General features: G+C 42.4%; 1 protein-coding gene across 1 annotated transcript in view; it reads left to right on the plus strand.

Annotated features, from left to right (window-relative positions):
- Positions 1 to 23,180, plus strand: part of LOC124555028 (molybdenum cofactor biosynthesis protein 1-like) — a 148,149-nt gene that overhangs the window by 114,326 nt on the left and 10,643 nt on the right. Inside the window, exon 7 of the mRNA XM_047128783.1 lies at positions 9,496 to 9,581. Coding sequence (XP_046984739.1) covers positions 9,496 to 9,581 — 86 coding nt within the window. The remainder of the gene's footprint in view (positions 1 to 9,495; positions 9,582 to 23,180) is intronic.

Here is a 23,180-nt window from a genome sequence, read left to right on the forward strand (position 1 = left end):
ATAAAGAAAACAAAGTTGCACCAGGCACAACACACAAGCAATCATTACGTATCCTGTTTCAGACCTCACGCCCTCCTTTTTTAACTTAGCGCGTGCCTTTCGGCTTCCTCTCATTGTGTCTAGGCTGTCTTGTCTAGACACAACAATTTTTGGCGACAAGTCAGCGGAAAGGGTCTTGTTCTTTCAAATTGCTTACATTTACTTGTGTCATGGCTTCGCCAGATGTACTGTCCGAATTTTATCACTTGCAGAATCAGCAGACGCAGGCGTTATTGGATGCCCTTGGACGGCTCGTCCAGGGTCAACGTGAACTGCACAACGATGCGGCAGCCGCCGCTCTACTACTACCGCAGCCACAACTCGCAGTTGCACCGCCTTTTAGGCCGTTTGACCCAGCTAAGGAAACATGGACGGAGTGGTCACGCCAGTTTGGATTTCATCTCGCCGCCTACAGAATTCAAGGTAACGAGCGGCAGCCTCATTTATTGGCATGTGTAGGGGTGCAAACGTACCGTGTGATAGTGAAATTATTTCCCCAATGCGACGTAGCAACTCTGTCCTACGAAGAACTTTTGTCTGCTTTAGATGCCTATTTCAAGGAAACAGTTAATGTAGTTGCAAAAAGGTATACGTTCTTTCGTACAAAACGTATGGCCGGTCAAACTAATAGGGAGTGGGTTGCAACATTGCAAGGCCTTACAAGGGATTGTGCTTTTGAGTGTGAATGTGGACTCCCTTATTCAGATACAATGGTCCGTGATGCAATTGCACAGAACGTTTCTGATGTTCGTATATGGGAACAGATTTTGAAACTAGTTAATCCCTCCCTTCAGCAAGTGATAGACATATTAGATAGACAAGACACACTTGACTTTGCTCAGGAATCATTTGCAACTTCGCCAGCCATGTGTAACATTAACCAGCCCGCCAGGCGCGCTGCACGGCCCGGTAAACTGCCCTCGCGCACGTCCACGCAGCTGCCGTTACGCTCTAAACCAGGTGTGCCGCGACAGCATACAACTGCAGTAAAATCATGCCCGTGGTGTGCTACTAGACATTCGCGTGAAAATTGCCCGTCACGCCAAGCTATTTGCTTTTTCTGTAATAAGAAAGGACATGTTCAAAGTGTTTGCCAGAAAAAGCTCAGATCAGACAATCACAACCATTCCAGGCCTTTTGCTTCGCGCCGGAATCGAACCAAGGACACTCAGCCTCGTGGACCTTCGCCCATGGACATTCATGTAGTGAATTCCACCCCGTCCAGTGCCACTTTCTCAAACAGTGACAGTGTTCGTCCCACACAAAGTGTGCGTCGACGTCGCCAGAAATCACGTCAATTAGCAAGTGATGCTGTACCTGTATCAGTTCAAATTGCACGAGACAGTTGCTCTTGTCGTCAGCAGGACAGTAAACTTTTTGTAGATTTGGATTTTAATGGAATGGTCATACCATTCCAGCTCGATACCGGAGCTGCAGTTTCGTTGCTCAATCACGACACGTACAAACAACTGGGCAAACCTCCGTTGCATGCCGCAAATGTTATGTTAAATAGTTATTCAAGTCAGAATATCCCCTGTGTTAGGACAGTGCAGCCTTCTTGCAACATACAAGGGACAAACAAAACTTGTCTCATTTTATGTTCTTCGTTCTTCTACTGCAGTGAACTTGTTTGGTTTCGATTTATTTCAGTTGTTTAACATGTCTATAGTAAATCAGGTCCTATCAGTGAATCAGACTGTGCCTTCAGACTGTGTTTCTCGTCTGTGTGAAGAATTTGCAGACATTTTTGCGCCGGGCTTAGGTTGCGCTAAAAACTATGAAGCACATTTGGAACTGAAAGTCAACGGGCAACCGAAATTTTTCAGAGCGTGCAATGTTCCTCATGCATTGCGTGATGAGGTTGCAAGAACATTACACGATTTAGAATCACAAGGTGTAATTGAACGTGTGCAGGCTTCTCTCTGGGCCTCACCATTAGTAATTTTGCCCAAACCTTCCGGAAAACTGAGACTTTGTGTGGACTTCAAGGCCACTGTGAATCCACAACTAGTGTTTGCAACTTTTCCATTACCCTGCCTGGAAGATCTTTTTGACAAACTGTGCCCGGGTAAATATTTTTCAAAGTTGGACGTCACAGATGCATACTTCCAAATACCAGTGGACGAAGAATCCCAGTGCGTCTTGGTGGTTAGCACGCATCTTGGTTTGTACCGATTCAAAAGATTGCCATTCGGGTGTGCATCCGCCCCTGCATTGTTTCAGCAATATTTACAAACTGTTTGTGCATCATTCCCTACTGCTGCGAACTATCTGGACGATATTGTGATCTCCGGAAAGACAGCAGACGACCATTTAGCACACCTACGAACATTATTTCAGGTATTGCGACAAAATGGTCTTCGCTTGCGGAAGGACAAATGTGTGTTTTTTGCTCGTGACTTACCATACCTGGGACATGTCATCAATGCCCAAGGCATACATCCGAGTCCAGAGCACCTCCGTGCCATACAAGACTTGCCTTCGCCGCAGAATTTGAAGCAGCTACAGAGTGTGTTGGGTAAAATTAACTATTATCATCGCTTTCTGCGCAATGCCTCTTCCATTTCAGCTACGATTCATAGCTTACGCCGTAAGGGTGTTCCGTTCGTCTGGACGACGGAATGCGAACGCGCCTTTCGCCAGTTGAAATCGGCGTTGCTTTCTAATACTTGCCTTACGCCATTCAATCCCCAGAAACCCCTTTTGTTGATGGTAGATGCATCGGATTTCGGGATCGGTGCTGTGCTTGCGCACAAAGATGGGTCGCATGATCGCCCTATTGCCTTTGCATCCAAATTGCTCTCGTCTGCGCAAAGAAATTATTCACAGATAGAGAAAGAAGCTTTGGCTCTCGTGTTTGGTGTTACTAAGTTCCATGATTTCTTGTATGGTCGTCACTTTACCATCATCACAGACCACAAACCTTTGATGTCGCTTTTTCATCCGAACAAGCCTGTACCTCCGCGTACAGCACAGAAATTCATTCGCTGGTCTATTTTCCTCTCGCAGTACCGCTACGATATCTTGTATCGGTCCACTGCTAAGCACGGAAACGCCGATGCGTTGTCCCGTTTGCCTGTTGCTGAGGATAGAGCATTTGATTCTTCTGAACTTGCTTGCATGTTCATTGATTCGGAAACCGATGACGTGGTCGACTCGTTTCCGATTGATTTTCGTCGTGTAGCTACAGCCACAGCTGCTGACCCGGTCCTTGCTACCGTTTTGCATTTTGTTGCTACGCAATGGCCTTTGTCAAAGTCTCGGATCGAGGATCCGTTGGTTTGCTGATTTTTTGCTCACAAGGAGAGACTTTTTGTTCGACGCGGTGTTTTGTTGTTGCGTTCTGATAATGATCAGTCCAGAATCGTGGTCCCACGTTCGTTACAGTCCTCTGTTTTACGGCTTCTTCACCAAGGACATTGGGGTATAGTGCAAACGAAACAACTTCCTCGTCAGCACTGTACTTGGTTCGGAATCGATGCTGCGATTACGAATATGTGTTCTTCTTGCATGGCGTGTGCCGAAGAACAATCCGCACTGCCGCGGAAAGTCTTTGCATGGCCAAAAGCCACTTCCCCTTGGCAACGCTTGCACATCGATTTTGCTGGTCCATTCTGGTATGCTCGGTGGTTTGTTCTGGTAGATGCCTTCAGTAATTTTCCTTTTGTTGTCCGGATGTCTTCCACGACATCAACTGCCACCATCCAAGCGTTGTCTGCATCTTTTGCATTGAAGGTCTTCCGCAGACTATTGTTTCCGACAATGGCCCACAATTCATGTCCGCAGAATTTCAGTCATTCTGCCAGGCCAATGGTATTCAACATCTGACATCCGCGCCGTTTTCGCCTCAGTCAAACGGTGCCGCTGAACGATTGGTCCGGACTTTCAAGTCACAGATGTTGAAGTTGAAAGAGTCGTATTCTCGGGAGGACGCGTTGTTGCTCTTTTTGTCTTTGTATCGCTCTCAGCCCCGAGATAGTCGCTCGCCAGCTGAGTTGCTCCACAGTCGTCCTCATCGAAACTTGATGTCTTTGCTGCACCCGCCGCATCAGGTTCCTGTGCAGCGGCAGACTTCTGCTTTTGCTCCAGGCGACGTTGTATTTTATCGCAACTATCGAGGTTCACGGCGTTGGCTCGCAGTGCACATTCTTCGCTGCCTCGGCCGCGTGATGTATTTGGTTTTGGGGGCCTCTGGTGAGGTGCGTCGGCATCTCAATCAGCTGCGCCTCTGTCGTCGCACGGGTTCTGCCGCTCCCCGTCTGCTTTCAGCGACGGTGCCATCCGGTCAGCGCCCTGGGGACCCATCTACTGGCTCGCCTCATCCCCAGGTGTTACCAACGATGCCTTCCATTTTGCCCCATGGCGACGCGCCGCTGCCGCCTCCGCCGCCGCCGCCTGTCCAGCTGGTGCCGCCCGCAGTGGACGCTTCGCTGCAGCCACCAAGCGCCTCCCTGGGTCACACGCCGCCGATCGCTTCCCGTGACCAGCTGTCCTCCGCCATGGAACTCTTGCCCGCTCTGGACCACATGGCGTCTTCGCGCGTCGGGTACCCCGACGCAATGGAGGTCGACCCTTCGGCCCCTCCTGTCTCTTTACGGGCACATACACCGCATGTTGACGTGCACCCTGGACTAGGTTTTCAGGTGTTTCCTAGCTCCCCTTGGACCGAATGGCCGCGTGCGGGTGGCACAGCCTCGCCTGTTGTTAGGCTCCCCACCTCATCGCATACGTCAACATGGGTTCTCCCCACGGCGGGCGGAAGCCTTATAACACGACCATTCGCCGATTTGCAGGGGAGGAATGTGGTGTCACCGCCAGACACCACACTTGCTAGGTGGTAGCTTTAAATTGGCCAGGGTCCATTAGTACATGTCGGACCCGCGTGTCGCCACTGTGTGATTGCAGACCAAGCGCCACCACAAGGCAGGTCTCGAGATACGGACTAGCACTCACCCCAGTTGTACGGACGACTTTGCTAGCGACTACATGGATGAAGCATTGCTCATTAGCCGAGCCGATAGTTAGAATAGCCTTCAGCTAAGTCAATGGCTACGACCTAGCAAGGCGCCATTAGTAACATTGCATGTATATAAAGAGTCTCACTTGTATCACCACAATCTCCAGATGTACCAAAAGGATGGATTAAAGTTAAGTATTCCAGAAGCTACGTACTTTTCTTTATAGCATTCATTACGTATCCTGTTTCAGACCTCACGCCCTCCTTTTTTAACTTAGAGCATGCCTTTCGGCTTCCTCTCATTGTGTCTAGGCTGTCTTGTCTAGACACAACATGAAGCATGCAGGAAGGTCGTCTGTCTGATGATTTGCGGTACATATTGCCAATGTGGCAGGGAGCAAAATAAGGAGTGATCAAAAAACTTCCATTTTAAGGCTGCATAGTTCAGATCAGATCAGTATGCCACACACACACACACACACACACACACACACACACACACACACACACACACACACACATATCCATCCACACATATACCCTGCTTGTGTCTGTATATGTGCGGATGGATATATGTGTGTGTGTGTGCGAGTGTATACCTGTCCTTTTTCCCCCCTAAGGTAAGTCTTTCCACTCCCAGGATTGGAATGACTCCTTACCCTCTCCCTTAAAACCCACATCCTTTCGTCTTTCCCTCTCCTTCCCTCTTTGCTGATGAAGCAACTGTGGGTTGCGAAAGCTTGAATTTTGTGTGTGTGTTTGTTTGTGTGTCTATCAACATACCAATGCTTTCGTTTGGTAAGTTATATCATCTTTGTTTTTAGATATATTTATCCCATTTGGAATGTTTCCCTGTATTATATTATATATCAGTGCTTTCCTCTCCCACAACTATCCTGCAGACCTTGTCCACAAACAGATCTCCCAAGCAATACATTCCTCCCCACCCAACAACAATGGTACTACCCCCAGACCACACAGAAGCATCCCCCTTGTCACCCAATATTATCCTGGCCTCGAATACATCAACTAATTACTCCGCCAGGGATATGACTTTCTCAAGTCAAGCCCTGAAATGAGATCATCCCTTGACAATATTCTCCCCACACCACCCAGAGTTGCCTTTTGCCAACCCCCTAACCTCCGTATCATCCTTGTCAAACCCTACAATATTCCCAGACCACCTTCTCTACCCAGCGGTTCCTACCCCTGTAACCGACCCCGATGCAAAACCTGAATCCACTTTCCCTTCTTCCCCTTTTTTCCCCTCTCTCCTCCCTGATGAAGGAACGAAGTTCCGAAAGCTAGGATACGTCAATTTTCTGTTCTGTTTTGTGTATGTATCGGCTGTACTGAGCTGAGGTAAGTACTGGCCAGGCCCTCTATCTCTTTGTTAGTATTTGTTTCATATATATAAACACACACACACACACACACACACACACACACACACACACACACACACACAAACACACACACACAGACAGACAGGGTGATGCGTATTAACATTTAAAAACCTCCAAAGCACTGTAGATGACCCTGAGACAAGTAATTTAATACAAGACACATGGGATCACAAATGTTGGATACGATACAAATGTTGGGAAATGTGTCAAAAGTGAATGATAAATGTCACCAGATGATGTACCTTGTCATGCTTGCAGTGGTAGAGCCTCTCGGTCTGTCACACTTGATCATCCCAACCCAAGTCAAGTATTCATATCATTGTGGCTACGGACACACATGTGCGACTTTAGTGATGGCGTTCAGGATTTGAGTCTTGCATATGGCAGGCAGTATTTTTTCATTGTGTTTAACAATTATGTATTTATATTGAAGTTTATTATTTTATTTACCGATCTTGCAGTTTCCTTGATTTCTTGCAAAGTACAGTACAAATCAAAACCTACCGTATTGCATAAAAAGTAGATGAGTATAAACTTCAGAATAGCATCATTGCCATTAAATGACCTATGTTTTCTTTACTAACTAATGTCTGTAAACAAAAAGAGGACAGAAGCAAAAAACACAAAATCAGAACTGCTTTTGCTTGATTACAGCAGGGACAATCATTTTGTAACATCTACATTTACAACAGATCATATTTACAAAATGTTTTCGAAATTTGCTCTGTTTGCTCAAATGAAAGTATTGCACTGCTCAATCATTCCTTTACACTCAACCCCAACTGCTGCACATGCTGTGGGGTATGTCATCTGGTTATGTCATATATTCAGTGTTTCTCGCCAATTTTTGGGGTATTTTGAAATGTACAAAAAGGCAAATGCAGAAAATTATCACATTTGGCTGCACATTACCTGCGTCACAGAAAAATAATGTATACGAATCTTCTCAGATTTTCCACTGAATAACTTTGTGCAAGCCTCACAATATTTCACCAACACAACTGTTCGTCATCTTCAGGTAGTGGTGGGTCCTGTCATCACTGCTGCAAGATGTGACTGGTGATATTTGCACAGCAGAATTGAAATTTGTCAGGCTAGAAGCAGGAGTACGAAGGCACTCCCAGTTGGATGGAAATGCCATTCATAGTAGCCTTCTGCTTATGTGTTGTGGGCAATGACTGCACTTCTGGACACTCGTGTGGTTAAACGCTGAATTAACTCTCTGCAAGGTGCTGCATCAGGTCATACATCGGAGGATCTGGTTTCTACTGTTTTAATTTCATGGCAGTCAGTGCTGGATTCTGGGCAGTGCTTAGTCAAAATTCCATATTCCTGTTGGTAAGATTGCCCACCGTATGGATACATGCCTCATTCTTAAAAACACAATCCTAGAGTGATGATCCTGAGAATAAAATTTCAGTCCTCTTGGGAAACATGTGGTGCCCTGTATTCAGGCAGTGCTCTGCTACCACTAATTTACTGGGTGGCATTTTTGTCAGCGCTGTTGAACACAGTGTTCTTGCACAATGTGAGGTGTCTGCCCTATATAAGATTTCCCATAATGGCATCAGATCTTATATATGATCTGTGTTTTCTAAGGTCAAGATTGTCTTTAACTGAACACAAACAATTCCTTAGTTTTGCTGGTAGACAAAAAACGCACTTGATTCTGTTTCTCTTAGTGATTCTTTCTATTTTTGAAAACATGCCGCTGAAATATGGTAGGAAAGCCATTTGCAGTGCTTGTCTAAGTAACTTCATTTACATCCCTACACTGAACTTGCTTTGCTCAGAACACATTGCAAATCTGTTTACAAGAATAAACATTCTGCTGGAACACTGTTCTTAGGTGTTACAGTTCACCAGGCAGACTGTCGGTATCTGAGATCACGTGTGCTCTATGTGCCAGGGAGTGTAAGACACTACCACATTGTGGAGGGTGATGGCAACTTTTGGACCGCAAATATAACTCTGCGTGTATCAGTTTGCAGTAGAGACTAAGCCGCAGTGTTCTGTCAGCTTTTCTCCTAACCGTGACATCCAGGAATGGTAAGCTGCTATCTTTTTGTACTTCCACAGTGAACTGAATATTTAGATGGACCGAGTGCAAATGCTGCAGGAACATAGGTAGTGTCTGTATTATGTGGGCCACACCACAAATGTCTCTTCAGCATTCTGCCAGAAGGAGGAATGTTGGATATTTACTAAGGGAAATAGAGGATCTCCCATGGGAACACTGTCCACTTGATTAAAGTAGTTGGTGTTACATAAGAAATAGGATGAGGTATGCACATTTTTAAACAGCACCACAATTTCTTTCTCAAACTTGCTGCTAATAACCTCTAATGAGGGCTGCAGGGCACTTTTGCAAGTAATGATATAACATTTGAGCTAACTAAAAGATCTGAAAGTTCTAGTTTAAGCATCTTCAGGTATTCTATGAAATCCTCTGAATTCTAAATATGATGGTCATAGTCATCCACATGATAAATTTCAAAGCTGTCATGTGGAAATTGCCAGTTCCATCTTGCAGCAGTGATGGTGGAAATCACCATCACCTGAAGATGCCAAAACGTTGTGTCACTGAAATATTGAGGGAGGGACTTGCATAATGTTATCTGGTGGGGAACCCAAAGTGTTTTTGCAACAGATCTATCAGGCAAGCCTGAAAAGTCACATATACTCCAAGCAGTAAGTACCTGTTGTAAAATGGTCACATTAGTGAGCTTGGCAATTAATTAACAGTTTATCAATAAATTTGGCTTCATTTTGCAAGAAATTGTGCTGTGTTCCACTACTCCCTCTTCAACAAAACTAATGTCAGTTTCTGCTCCACCTCTTCAGCCCGAGATCCTATGTATACTCTTGAGCATTTGTGTAAGATACCTGTTTATTTATAAAAATAAAAGTAACTTCTATCATGACTTTCCCATTTTTGTCCAGTGGGTTTGTTATCCTGCTGTTGCCTACTGCAGACTACAAGATTACTGTTGAAGATTTCTGCAAAGTTTTTCTTCCTTTTTAGTGTACCAACATTTCACTATGTGGTGTTGGCCTGGTACTGTTTAACGGGTGTTTTAACTGTTGTTTCAGAGATGCAATACAAAGCAAATGCAGTGAGGATGACTTGCTTGCCATGATTGGGGCAGCAGTGAGAAGAAAGAAGAAACAACATGCAGGTAAGATACATTACAGCAAATGTAACTCTATAGATAGAAACAAAATTTCTGCTTAACAGGTCATAGCAAACATAAGAGCAAAATAGAACGAAAAACAACAGTGATAGAACCTGAGTTTTTTGTGTAAAATTGGATTTAATTTTTTATTTAGTATTCATTCTGATTAATGCCCATTGGTCAACAGTACATTTCAGCCCTAGAATTTGGTTCTGCAAGGTCCACCAGATAATCATATATGGCTGTTGTAACTCCTTTATTGGACTTCAGAAGTTTTCCAGCAACAAATCTTTTTTTTTTCTTTCTTTCTTTTTTTTTTCTTTTTTAAAAAATAGCTAAAATGCAGAAAACATCATAAAGGAAACACTCACAGAAAAGCATCAGTGTCCTTGAAACAATGGAAACTCCAGTAGGAATATCAACAATGTTGGAAAAGACAGATTACTACTTACTGATGAAGGCTGTGGCTGAAAGCTTTGTGTAAGTGTCTTTTAATTCTGCCCATCTGCAGCCTAAGGTATCTTCTTTATGGTAAGTAACAGTCTGTCTCTTCCTTGATTATTCATTAGTGTTCTTTGTTTTTATTGCTGTTTAGCAAGCATCGTGTGGTATATAAGGGATGTGAATAGCGTCAGATGTTGAATCATCACTCTGGAGGATATGAAGGTGCTGCATATTGGTGTGAGACAGCATTATCTGATGAGAGTTTGAAAGAAACCTCATTGTGGATGTCCATTTGGTCGCCTGGTTAAACCTTGCAACATCTGTATTTTTGGAGTATTTGGATCTGACAGTGGCCTGATGTTGGAAAGTAAGGGCATACTCATCATCAATCTTCCAGTTGACTACATCAGACCGCTACAAGGGAGCATCACTGTGTAGTGTACTGAGTACATTGTAATCTGTTCATGTCTGTGACTGCCATCTGAGAACAAGTACAATAAACTCTCGTGCAGCTACACTTTTGGCTAGCTAGATTGACGCTTGACAAGTTTCAATTTGCATGCACCTGGAGCCAAGCATTTGCTAGTGTTTTTTGGCAATCTACTGCTAATCAGTGCACTGGTGCGTGTCAAAAGTCCAAGTATCATCAATTCGTGCATGTGTTGGTTGAAGCTCTAGTGTGTTTCTTATTCGTATGCCACAGCCATCTATTGGAACTCCTTGGAAGTACAGTACATACAGTATTGTTCTATGCAGCGCAACGTAGCCCTGTCGAAACCGACAATTAGAGTGCGCCGCCTAACACTTTCCACTTGTTGTCGGTACATCAAAGCTGAGTGTTTAACAGTGAACGTACAACACCCTGTTGTGTTGCCACGTGGGCTTGGGTAGAACAGAGGAAATGGCATAGATGTATCGAATGCTTTCATTTGATGGCTGCCACAGCCTGGTTTCAAAAATCAAAAGTTTGTCTAGTGCATCTCGAGTGTTGTCAAGTTTTGCATCTGTGTGTTTCTGATTTGAGGTTTTGTGCTCCCACTATGTGCCTTAAAGTGTCCAGAGATAAAAGGGGCCAAAAACCATAAAGGACTCAGTCGAGTGTCTGTAAAAAGAACACTGAACGTGACTACGGGCACAAAACATAAAACGAATGTGATCTTGTTGGAAAAAGAGCTTCACACTTTGCAGAGAATTGATGCTGGTGAGCCACCCACAAAAGTTGCTGCAGAGTAGGAGTACAATTACTGATCGGAAGACAAATTGATCAGGAATTGAAAAATTTTGTTCCATCCAAGCATTGGGCAGCGCAGTGAAATCTTGAAAAACAATGAGAAAAGGTGCACATCCTCAGTTAGAAGAGGCATTATTTTTGTGGCACGAATAAATAAGAGCCAAAGATGTGTCAGTTTCACGTCCTCTACTTTGTCAAAATGAGCTGGTGAGCTGATTGAAGGAAAGAAGCAAGAATTCCTCGGAAGTAATGGCCGGCAGGATTGTTTCAAGAAGCGGCATGGCATTCATGAAATTGCCATCAGTGCCAAATCATTATCTGGGGATGAAGCTGCTACGCTGATTTTAAGAAGAAACTGCACACAATCATTGACAAAGGAGGTTATACTGGCAATCAACTTTACAAATGTGATGAGACTGAGTTGAATTACAAAATGCTGCCAACAAAAACCCTTGCCTCTAAAGAAGAAGAAATGGCTTCCGGATACAAAAAAATCAAAGAAAGATTTACTGTCCTCACTTGCAGTAATGCCACTGGCAATCATAAACTGTGTCTTACTTTAATTAGCAAATCCAAAACACCAAGAGCATTTAGACACCAACCAACCAGCTTTGCCACTGAGGTACACGAATCAGTCTTAAGGCATGTATGAACAGTGCCATCTTCAGAGAGTGGTTCCAGGCAGAGTTTGTTCCAGCTGTAGTAAATTACATGGAAGGAAATGGACTTCCTTGAAAAGCGCTACTTCTTGTGGACAGTGCTCCTTATCACCCAGGTGATCTGCAAGATGGGGATATCAAAGTTGTATTTCTCCCACAAAATGTCACATCTCTATGTCAACCGATGGACCAAGGTATTCTTGAGGCGATAGAAAAACATTACAGACGCAAGATGCTGGAATACTGAATAGGTGTGATTGATGCTGCAGATGATTTTGTGGAAGCTCTTAAAAAAATTGATGTTTTAAGTGTTATTCATTGATTGCTGAAGCTTGGAATCTAATTCCTCCAGTTCCTCTTGTTAGGTCTTGGAAAAAACTCTTAGATCGTAAGGCAACCTAAGTGGTGGGAAGGAGGAGGCAATACCGAAACTCAAGCTGACATAATTTTGGTGAATTTACTGGAGAAGCTGGTTGTAAAGACACACACTTCGAAGACATTGAAGAGTGGATGGAAAATGGCATTTTTTCATGTGACTGAGGATGAAATCGTCCAAATTGTGACCGATCATAAAGCGTTAGAACACTATGTTTCTGATGATGAATCAGAGAAAAATATTCCTCACACATTCTGTTACGAAGTGATCCAAACTGCCCTGGAGTACATCAGCCAACAGGAGGAGACGATTTATCCTGAAATAGTTTGATTTCAATGGTGGAGATGTATTGTTGCAGCAATAGTTTCTCAAGCAAAAAAACAAAAAAACAAAAAAGACATTCGTGACTTCGTTACCAAAAAATAAACTCTAATGAAGCATCCTAGAACTTCTATGTCCATAACTTAAAAGGTTTTTTTTTTTTTTAATTTTCTTGAAAGTTCCTCTAGACAGACTTTTCGTTCCTTTGAGTAATCTCTAGATTTGTTTCACAATTTTGTTCAGTAGTTTATTTTTTATTCAAAAGAGCAGGTAATAAAATTAAAACTCCTGTTTTTTCCTGCTGCCAAATAAGGGAGATTTTTTTCTGTAAGAATGCAAAATAAACGAGCTTTGTTATACAGCATTTAAAAACTTTGAGTTTTCAATCATAGTTTGGTGCCTTTTTAACATGTCAACACAATTTTTTCAGTAAAAAAGTACAGGGTTGTTTGCAACTGTATCAGAAACATTTTACATACCCTACGCACGTTTTACGATCGTATTTCGCAATATTGACACAATTTGGAGTGTTCACATGTGAAAACAGGGGGACTTTGATTTATCTGAAATTTTCGTTATCGGAACCGGCCACCGTCCTGATCATTTCGGATAAACAGGAGTTCACTGTAATAGACTCCTTGCAACATGCTGTGTCATACAGCTAGGAGCAGCCAGACTATGGCATTGCCATCCTGCGCATAGGCTGCCATTAACACTCAAGCAAATGACTGCATGCGAAGTGGTGCCATGATCGAGAAGTATGGACTGCTAATGAATGGTGTCACATTATGTTCACTAATGAGTCCCAGTCCTGCACTGCTCCAAATGACTATCGTGGAGAAGTTTGACAGTGACCCGGGGAGATTGGGAGAGGTCCCATTCTTCCACATTTTTGGGGGGGGGGGGGGTCACAAAGGAGTCCCATGGTGTGGGGAGCCATTGGGTATGACTTCAAGTCACGGCTTGTAATGGCCGAGGGAACTCTGATGGTACAGCAGTGTGTAATAGTATTGTGGTGCTATTTTTCAACAGGCCAGTGCTTGTCCACATGTAGTATGTGTCTCTTTAAATTGTCTGTGTGATGTTGATATACTCCGGTGGCCAGCAAAATCCCCATATCTGTCCCCGATAGAACATTATGGGACCAACATGGACGTCAACTCCATCCCACTGCCTGTATCCATGATTGCAATGTCCAGTTACAACAGTTGTGGATCACCTTTCTCAGGAGGGTATGCAGCAGCTTTACGACATCCTCCCGCACTGTCCAGGCCAGACAGGGTGCATTGCTGTATTGATAAGTGGGCTCAAACTGATAAGTTCTGTGTAAATTTGACTCTGTTTTGTTATCACTGAAATAACATCACATATCCTCTAAATTCGCTATGTTTCAATTTGTTTTCGCCCCACCTTCTGAGTGTCTCACTTTTTTTCAAGCAGTGTAATTTAAGACAGACATAAGAATATGAAAATGGGATGGCATATCACATTGCTATTCAACTATGCCCCTAAGAAAATTGTAAGGTAATGGAGAAGAGCAGGTGCACTATTACACTGACTAGAACGTAAACTTAAAGATAGAATTATATTGTGTAACCTATACCGATGACATAATACTAATTGACAAAAACATTACTGATGTCCTAAAGCAATTTGAAATATTAAGGGAGCAAGCTAGGAAAATTGGACTACTAATTTCACCTGGAGAAAAAATTCTTGGCTGATACCAAAATGGCACTAGTTGAACTTATATAGGCAACAACATAGTATTTGGTGTTAAAGAGTTTAAATAATTAGGTGAAAAAGACCACTGAACATCATAATGAAAAGAAGGCCATAGAATCCAGACTTCAGAAAATACAAACTGTCTCTCAGTTAACTAAAAGTATTTTTCCTGGAACTTTAAAATCTAACATTGTACAACAGTGATCAAATTAGAATTTCTTTATGCATGAGAGAGACTCTTTGTCCAACACAAGACATGAAAACAGCAAACTGAATTAGAAGAATGTAAAATTGTAGTAAAAATCTTAGGCCCAAGAATAAAAGATGGAACACATCACACAGAACCCAGCGTGAAATCTCCAGGCAAATTCCTAAAAACTCTTGTTACAATGTGTCTCCAAAGAATCCAACTTGTGGGACATACAGAAAGAATGTTCCAAACAGGCAGCTCATTGGATTCCCACATACTTGAAAAATAAGATCCAACTGATGAAAACAAACAGGAAGAGACCTTAAGAAATTGGAATCACTACATTTACAGTATTCTGATGTAGTGATGAGTCACACAGAGTGCAGTTTCACAGTAGCTTGATCGATGCTTGTACTTGTGTATGTAGTATATGCAAGTGTGTACAGCGTCTATTCTGGTGTACTCACAATATGCTAATTTAGTGGCCGAGCAGTAAACCGGATCCCTACTCGGTTCCAGTGTGCTGTGCTAATTATTCTTCTTCACTTGACATTTATGCTTGGAGCTGCAAGAGAGGTCATTTTCCAGATAGTGCCACAAAAACAACAAATTCTCAGATATCAGTTTAACTTACACGCTTCAACATCATAGACAACATTTCACATTAATATGTTGCAGAACACTAGATTAGTGTTAAAATTGCCAGAGTAAACATTGTTCTCCATGTGACAGATTGTCACCCGACGTCCAAAATCGATAAATTTTATATCTCTGCACAGAGAAGCAGCTGGTTGGTCATTGTCATGTGTGGTGCTAATCAATTGGTGGAGCTCGTTGCTGGCACAGTGTCACCACAGAGTAAGTGGCCCCTCATCCCAGCAGGTGGCGATGTTTTAACACCCGTATAGCTCCCCAGACTTACCACGTCTGTGGATAACTCCGTCTCTGCACAGAACTTCCCACATTTCCCACACAGTGGGCCATAGTGTCTTTTACACACAATAAATCTTCAAACTTATTTCATTGGCTAAGTTAAATTTCGAGTGTGACATGCTATTTCGTAAAAAATAGCAAACGGTAGACATGGATGTTATTGTGACTCTTTCCTAAGGCAACATTTGTGTATTACACTTGTAGAAGTGCACTGCAAAATAAAACAGTAGACCATAAGTTCAAACAATGGAAACTCCAGGTTGGAATATCAGCAGTGTAGGAAAAGATAGAGTGCTAATTACCATAAAGATGGCACGTTAAAATGCAGACAGGCACAGTTAAGACACTTACACATAAGCTTTTGGCCACAACCTTCATCAGAAAAAGAAATAGAAATACACACCATTCATTCACACAAGCAAGCACACCTCACACACACATGACCGCCAACTCCGACAGCTCAGAGCAGAATGTTAGTCTGTAAGTTTGCTACACAATAAAATAATTATTCTGAGCTACAAGAAAAATGGACTCAAAGAACTAAACTGCTTGAAGAAAAAAAAGGGAAGCTCCCTGAAGCAACGTAGTTTCACGAGTGTGCATACCAGTGGTAAATTATGAGAGTCGCAACTCTCTGAAATGGATACAAAGGCCACCAGATTGCATTAGCTTTGTTTGTGTCTCGGATTGTTACCATGAATGGTAGGAGCTATAAGAGATGTGAAGAGTGTAAGATGTTGAGTGATCCCTGTGAAGGACACAGATGCCCTGTACTTCTGTGAGTCAGCATTATCAGCACGTAACAAAATTTGAAGGGGCCTAATTGTGTGTCTCCATTTGCCAGGCTGATTGAATTATGCAATATGCAGATTTGTGAGACATTCAGATGTGGTAGTGGCCCCATGTTGGACTGCTTGGGAACGTAAGGGCGGCGTGCTTGTCAGCAAGCTTCCAGTTGACCGTGTCTGACGAGCCCATGGGAGAATCGCTGTAATGTACACCGAGCACATTGTAACCCTTTCACACCTGCACCTGTCATGTGATCAGCAGTGAGTCACATTCTGCAAGACCCGCGATTGCAGTTGTCAGTCAGTATGACAACGACATAGGGAGAGGGCGTGTGGGGCAGCATCGGATATGACTTCAGGTCACTCTGACAGCACAGCAGTATGTCATGGACATCCTATATCCTCATTTGCTACCTCCATGTCCAACGGAGTTACAAGAGACAGAGCAGTGAAAACATATCCAGTTGTTGACTCACAAAATGATTTTGAGCTGTGACGCATATAGTCTTAAGTGAATCATTCATACAAAAAGAAAAGAAGAAGAAGCTAAAGTCAGAATGTGAAAAAATTGGAGAATGGAATAGATATTTGAAGACTTCACACTTGAAACTCCCAGTTTTCCTATTGTGAAAGTGCCTTTGTGACCATATGCATTTCACTGACGATAAACTTTTTTTTTTCCCCCTGGGTCTTGGCTCCATATTTTTTCATCCAGTTGAGTCAGAATACTTGCATAGTATTTGTGAGGTATTGTTTCAGTCTTGCAAGCTAATCTAAAATACAAATCCCTTTTGCATCCTAGAAAACAATGACCACTCTTTCTCTCCGATGAAGTCACCTTGGCTATTTTTGTGCAACTGCTGTTTCATTTCGGTCATCTCTCATCCACGGGAACAGATTGGTGCATAGAATCAGTTGTGTGTCAGATTGTCCCAAATTGTTTTTCACATTAGGTTGTAGTGAGGCTTCAACAGATATGCCACTCACTTTCTGGTACAGCCACGGCATCAACTGTTTTGCACATCTTTTTAATTACTGATCTTGCAATATCACACTGTGTTCTTTCTCAGCATTTTCATATTTGATTGTAATTCTAGGAAATTGTTCATGAGTCATCTTACAGACATATGCCACATATGAATTCAGCCACCCATTCCTTAACTGTTGACTATGAAGGAACTCCCCTCATGAACCATGGACCTTACCGTTGGTGGGGAGGCTTGCGTGCCTCAGCGATACAGATGGCCGTACCGTAGGTGCAACCACAATGGAGGGGTATCCGTTGAGAGGCCAGACAAACATGTGGTTCCTGAAGAGGGGCAGCAGCCTTTTCAGTAGTTGCAGGGGCAACAGTCTGGATGATTGACTGATCTGGCTTTGTAACATTAACCAAAACGGCCTTGCTGTGCTGGTACTGCTAACGGCTGAAAGCAAGGGGAAACTACAGCCATAATTTTTCCCGAGGACATGCAGCTCTACAACTAGACTAGAGGAAGAGATCGGTTGGTAGGACATGTTTTGAGGCATCAAGGCATCACAAATTTAGCATTGGAAGGCAGCGTGGAGGGTAAAAATCGTAGAGGGAGACCAAGAGATGAATACACTAAGCAGATTCAGAAGGATGTAGGTTGCAGGAGGTACTGGGAGATGAAGAAGCTTGCACAGGATAGAGTAGCATGGAGAGCTGCATCAAACCAGTCTCAGGACTGAAGACCACAACAACAACAACATGAATGAACTGACTCCTAATAAGTAAGATGATGCCTGTAGAAAAGTACAGCAAAACAGTAATCTCAAAAAAGGACAGGATAGACAGCACATTCTGTAGGACATATTAAAAATGATTGGTAAAAGAGACTTGGCGTGTTAAATGCAGCTTTTGATTACATGATAATTGAATTGGATAGATAAACAATCTACTCGCTAAGTGGCGGCAGAACACACACATAAAAGAAGATTATAATTAGGCGAGCTTTCAGAGCCAGTAGCTCATTCTTCAGGCAGAAGGGTTGAAGTGGAAGGAAGAGGGGTGAAGGATAGGTCTAGGAAAAAGGTTAGATTTTGAGAAAGTTACCCAGAACTGCAGATCAGGGGAGACTTTCCAGATGGGATGAGAAGGAAAGACTGATTCCACATCTACATACATACTCCACTAGCCAGCATATGGTGCATGGCTGAAGGTACCCTGTCTCACTACAATAGTCTGAATAAAATTACTTGATGTTGACATCAATCACTTGCTGCAACAATGTTGCCACATTGGCTACCAGCTACCGTTTGGTTACAGGTGACAACAAACAAGCGGCTCACTTCACAAATTATGTTAAATGTTTAACACAGAGCAATTTTTCTAGTGGCTGGTGCAAGGTATGTCAGAAATGTTGGATACTCTGTTGACTATTGATTTAAAGTGACCAGTGACTGAACTGGGGCAGACAACGCGTTTTGTATCCCTGACTGTAAACTTGTGTCCTAACCCAGCTGAGAAAATTGTGGTCAACAGTCTGCAGCAGTACTAATATCATTATCGCTTTGTTCATGGCGATTAAAGCTAACCCTTAAGGGTAAACTCAAGACAACAAAAACTCAATTTCAGGGCTGAAAGCAAATTGAAATTTCTCCGTGTCATTTGTTACCTGTAACTATCCTTAAACTAGCTGCACATGCTGCCATGTTTGAAACCAGTGAACAGTCCGTGTGGGCCCTTAGTCGTGGATTATAGATGACTGAGACAGATTCCAAATGAAGAAATAATGACAAGATGAAAAATAAGACCAAATAGAACAGTCAAAACAATGATGAAAAATGATGCAGCGAAGTATTAAAAATAAAAAAATACATTTAAACCAATTAATTGAATGAAAATAATAATCACACTCATTTGGTTAGATTTAGAATTAAAAATTTTGCTACATTGATGAGATTCAAACCTACGACATGCTACACATTAGATTAATCTGCCAACCATTGTGCTATGCCACAGCACTGCATGAAGTATTTATATATGTGAATGTAGTGACCCAGTTCCAACTATGAATTGCAACCTTAAAAATTTCAGTTTCACGCAGTGTAGTGAAAAGCTTATCTAATGTAAGATGAGCTCTGTGAATATGATAACTATAAGTATGATACTGAATTACACCTTGTGCTGATTTATTCAGTAGTGTTTGGTTAGTGCTATGAATGAAATATGTGTCTTTCATTAGCATTGTTAATGTGTGTTGTTTTTGGTGTAGTTATCATGTGTCATGAAATACATAATAAAAGTGTCGGGCTCATAATTCGGGATACAAATACATCAAGAAAGAATGCTGTACCAGGAATTGGAAGTGACTGGCCAATTTTGGTGGATTTTGGCAACACCAGACAGTTCAAGTGTGACGCTGACAACTCTTATTGGCGTTTGAAGTGCCATCTATCAAGTAATTTTAATTTGACTGTAGTCAGTTCCTTTCCCGTTCCATCTGCCAATCGAGTGGGGAAAAAGTGAATGTCTATATGCCTCTCTATGAGTCCTAATTTGTCGTCTCTTATCTTCGTGGTCCCTATGCGTAATGTATGTTGGTGCAAGCAGAATTGTTCTGCAGTCAGCACAGTGTTCCTCAAAATCCCTCCAGGGATTCCCATTTGAGTTCCAGAAACATCTCCATAATACTTGTATGTTGTTGTTTCAACCTACTGTTAACAAATCTAGTATCCTGCCTCTGAAATACCTCAATGTCTGCTTTAATTTGACCCCTTGCGCATCCCAGACACTCAAACTGTACTCAAGAAGAGATCACACTAGCACCCTATATGTGATGTCCATCACAGCTGAGCCACACTAGTAAAATCCACCCAACAAACGAAAGATGATTATTCACCTTCCCTACCATGACCCTCACAAGTTTGTTCCATTTCATATCACATTGCAAAGTTATGTCCAGATATTGAAACAATATGACTTCTTCATTCATGACACTACTAATGCAGGATTCTGGCATTATGGATTTGTTTTTCCAACTCATTTGCAGTAACTTATATTTTTCTACATTTAGGGTTAGCTGTCATTTATTGCACCAACTGGGAACTTTGTCCAAGTCATCTTTTATCCTCCTAAATCACTCAACAATGACACCTTCCATACACCACATCATCATCAGCAAACAACCATAGATTACTGTCCACTTTGTCCATCAGATCAGTTATGCACATAGAAAATATGAGTAATAGCGCTCCTAGCACACATCCCTGGAACGATCCTAATGATACCCTAGTCACTGATGGACACTCACCGTCGGGATAATGTAGTGGGTTCTATTACTTCAGAAGTCTTTGAGCCACTCACATGTCTGGGAACCTATTCCATGTGCTTGTACCTTTGTTAAAAGTCTGCAGTGAGGCACTATGTCAAATGCTTCTCGGAAATCAAGAAATATGGAATCTGGGTTTGTGAATTTTTGATGGCAAAGTTAGAGGAGCAATGCATCTGCATTAAATTTTCCGTGAAACTCAAGAAAACCTTTACAGAGACACACCAAATGATGCAGGGAGCCTATAGCAATGAGTGCTTAAGCCATACTCGGTGTTACGTATTATTCACACGTTTTAAAAATGGCTTTACAAAAGTCAAAAATGATCCTTGTTCAGGACGCTCTTAGATGTCCCCTGATGACGCTTGTGTCAGGAACGTCAACGAAATTGTGTGTGCCAGTCGAAGATTCACTGTCCGAGAGATTGTAGAAGAATGTAACATTTCAATTGGATCATGTTATGAAATGACACAGCATCTTGGAATGCATTGTGTTGCCGCCAAGTTCATTCCACGGCTCATGAGTCAAAACCAAAAAAACTTTTTGGATCTCACAAAAGAGAATGAGATGTTCCATGTGAGAATAGTATGACCCCTGCAGACTTCTTTTTATTTCCAAAGTTGAAAAGGATGAAGTTTTGCAATGGTAGATGAGATAAAAGAAAATTCGCAGACGGCACTTTATGCGACCCAGCAAGAGGTGTGTCAAGACTGCTCCTGGAAGTGGAAATGATATTGGGAGCAGTGTATCAATTGTGGAGGAGAGTATTTCGAAGGAGACAATCCATAGTAACTAAAAGATAAGCATAGAAAATTTTGTGGACAAAGTTCTGGAATTTTTTGAACAGACGTCGTATGACAAAAGAGCATGCTGAGTTGCCCATGAGTGATGCTTTGTACTAATTTGTGGACATAAACTTATTGGTCACCATGAAACTGATTAGATTCAAATCCAGAATATGTACAAGAATTCTGCAGCAAACTGATGTTACGGATTGGTCTGTAATTTCGTAGGTCTGTTCTTTCGCCCTTCGTATTTACAGGAGACGCCTCTGTATTTTTTTCCCCAGTTGCTTAGGTCTTTCTGCTGGGTGAGAGATTCACAATAAATACAAGCTAAGTAAGGGTCCAGTGCCATATAGCACTCTTTGTAAAACCAAATTGAGATTCCATCTGCAACTGGCGACTTATTTGTTTTTAATTATTTCAGGTGTCAGGGATGCTTACGAGGGTGGTTTGAAAAGTTCTTGAAACAGAATAGAAAAAAAGTACTTATGTCACTGAAACTTTTTTGTTTTTCAATGTACCCTGCTTGTAGATTAATTCACTTGGTCCAACAGTGTTCCAATACCTTGATCCCATCTCGACAATGATTTTCCTCCAGGCCTACAAAATAGTTATCAATTCAGGCTACCAATTCTTCATTTAAGTGAATCTTCATCCACAAAGAAAAATTTTCAGTTTAGGGAAGAGGCACGTGTGGCAACAATTCATACCTTAGTTTGTGTAATTTTACCATGGCGATGGCACACGCGTGTGAGCGTGCATTGGCTTGATGCTAGATGACTTTCTTCCTTATTAAACCTGGCCTTTTTCGCATACCTTTTGTTATAATTTGTCCAGAAGGTTAGCATAGTATTCTCCAGTAATTGTTTGCCCAGTGGGGAGACAATGTACAAACAGAATCCCCTTCTCATCCCAGAACACTGATGCCATGATCTTCCCCGCTGAAAGAATTTGGTGGCGCATCCCAGAACACTGACGCCAAGTCCTTCCCCGCTGAAGGAGTTTGGCGGCAGAGATTCAGCATGTTTCCACTGCTTTGATTGTTGCTTTGTCTCTGGGGTATAGTAGTAAAACAAAGTTTCTTCGTGGTCACAAACCAGCACAAAAGATCTTGTTTGTTTCTCCTAAAACAGGCCAAACATTGTTGTGATATGTCCATTCTCATGCGTTTTTGACCCAGCGTCAAGAGTCGCGGCACCCATCTTGTGAATACCTTTCAGATACATCTGGCAAGCGTGAGCAATTTCATGCCCTCTAAATTGGTGATCCTCCTTGATCATTATGCGCACTTTTGCAATGATTTCTAGAGTAGTGACACATCTTGGCTGACCTATTCATGGATGATCATCATCTAAGCTCTCCTGACCAAATTTAAATTCATTTATCCACTTGGCAACAGTTGAAGACAAAGGAGCAGAGTCCCCTGGTGTATTCTGGAAATCGGCATGAATGTCCTTCGCTTTCATACCTTTCTTTATGAAGTTCTTAATTACTGCTTGAATCTCGACCCCCCCCCCCCCCCCCCCCACCCTCCTGTACCATCCCGTCATTGCAGATCACTACACAGGAACAACAAAAGAGCCGTGTCACTGCCACAGCTCTCTTCCAAGAGCACTGACATGGCATGTGTTTACAGGCAACAGTCCAACGAATATCATGTGAACAACTTGTGCTAGCGCTGACCTCTTGTGGTGATTGTTGTTAGGTGTCTTTGTGCTATTGTCAAATGACGGTATGTTTATATGATTCTCTTGCATGAATGATTTCTGGAATGCAAAATTTAAAACATTTATCTCCTACTGCCACACCAGACTGGTCAAGTGACTTGATGGAAAACTTTGACTCACTTAGCGATTTT

Source organism: Schistocerca americana, chromosome X (assembly GCF_021461395.2).
Source record: "Schistocerca americana isolate TAMUIC-IGC-003095 chromosome X, iqSchAmer2.1, whole genome shotgun sequence".
Classification (NCBI taxonomy): Eukaryota; Metazoa; Arthropoda; class Insecta; order Orthoptera; family Acrididae; genus Schistocerca; species Schistocerca americana.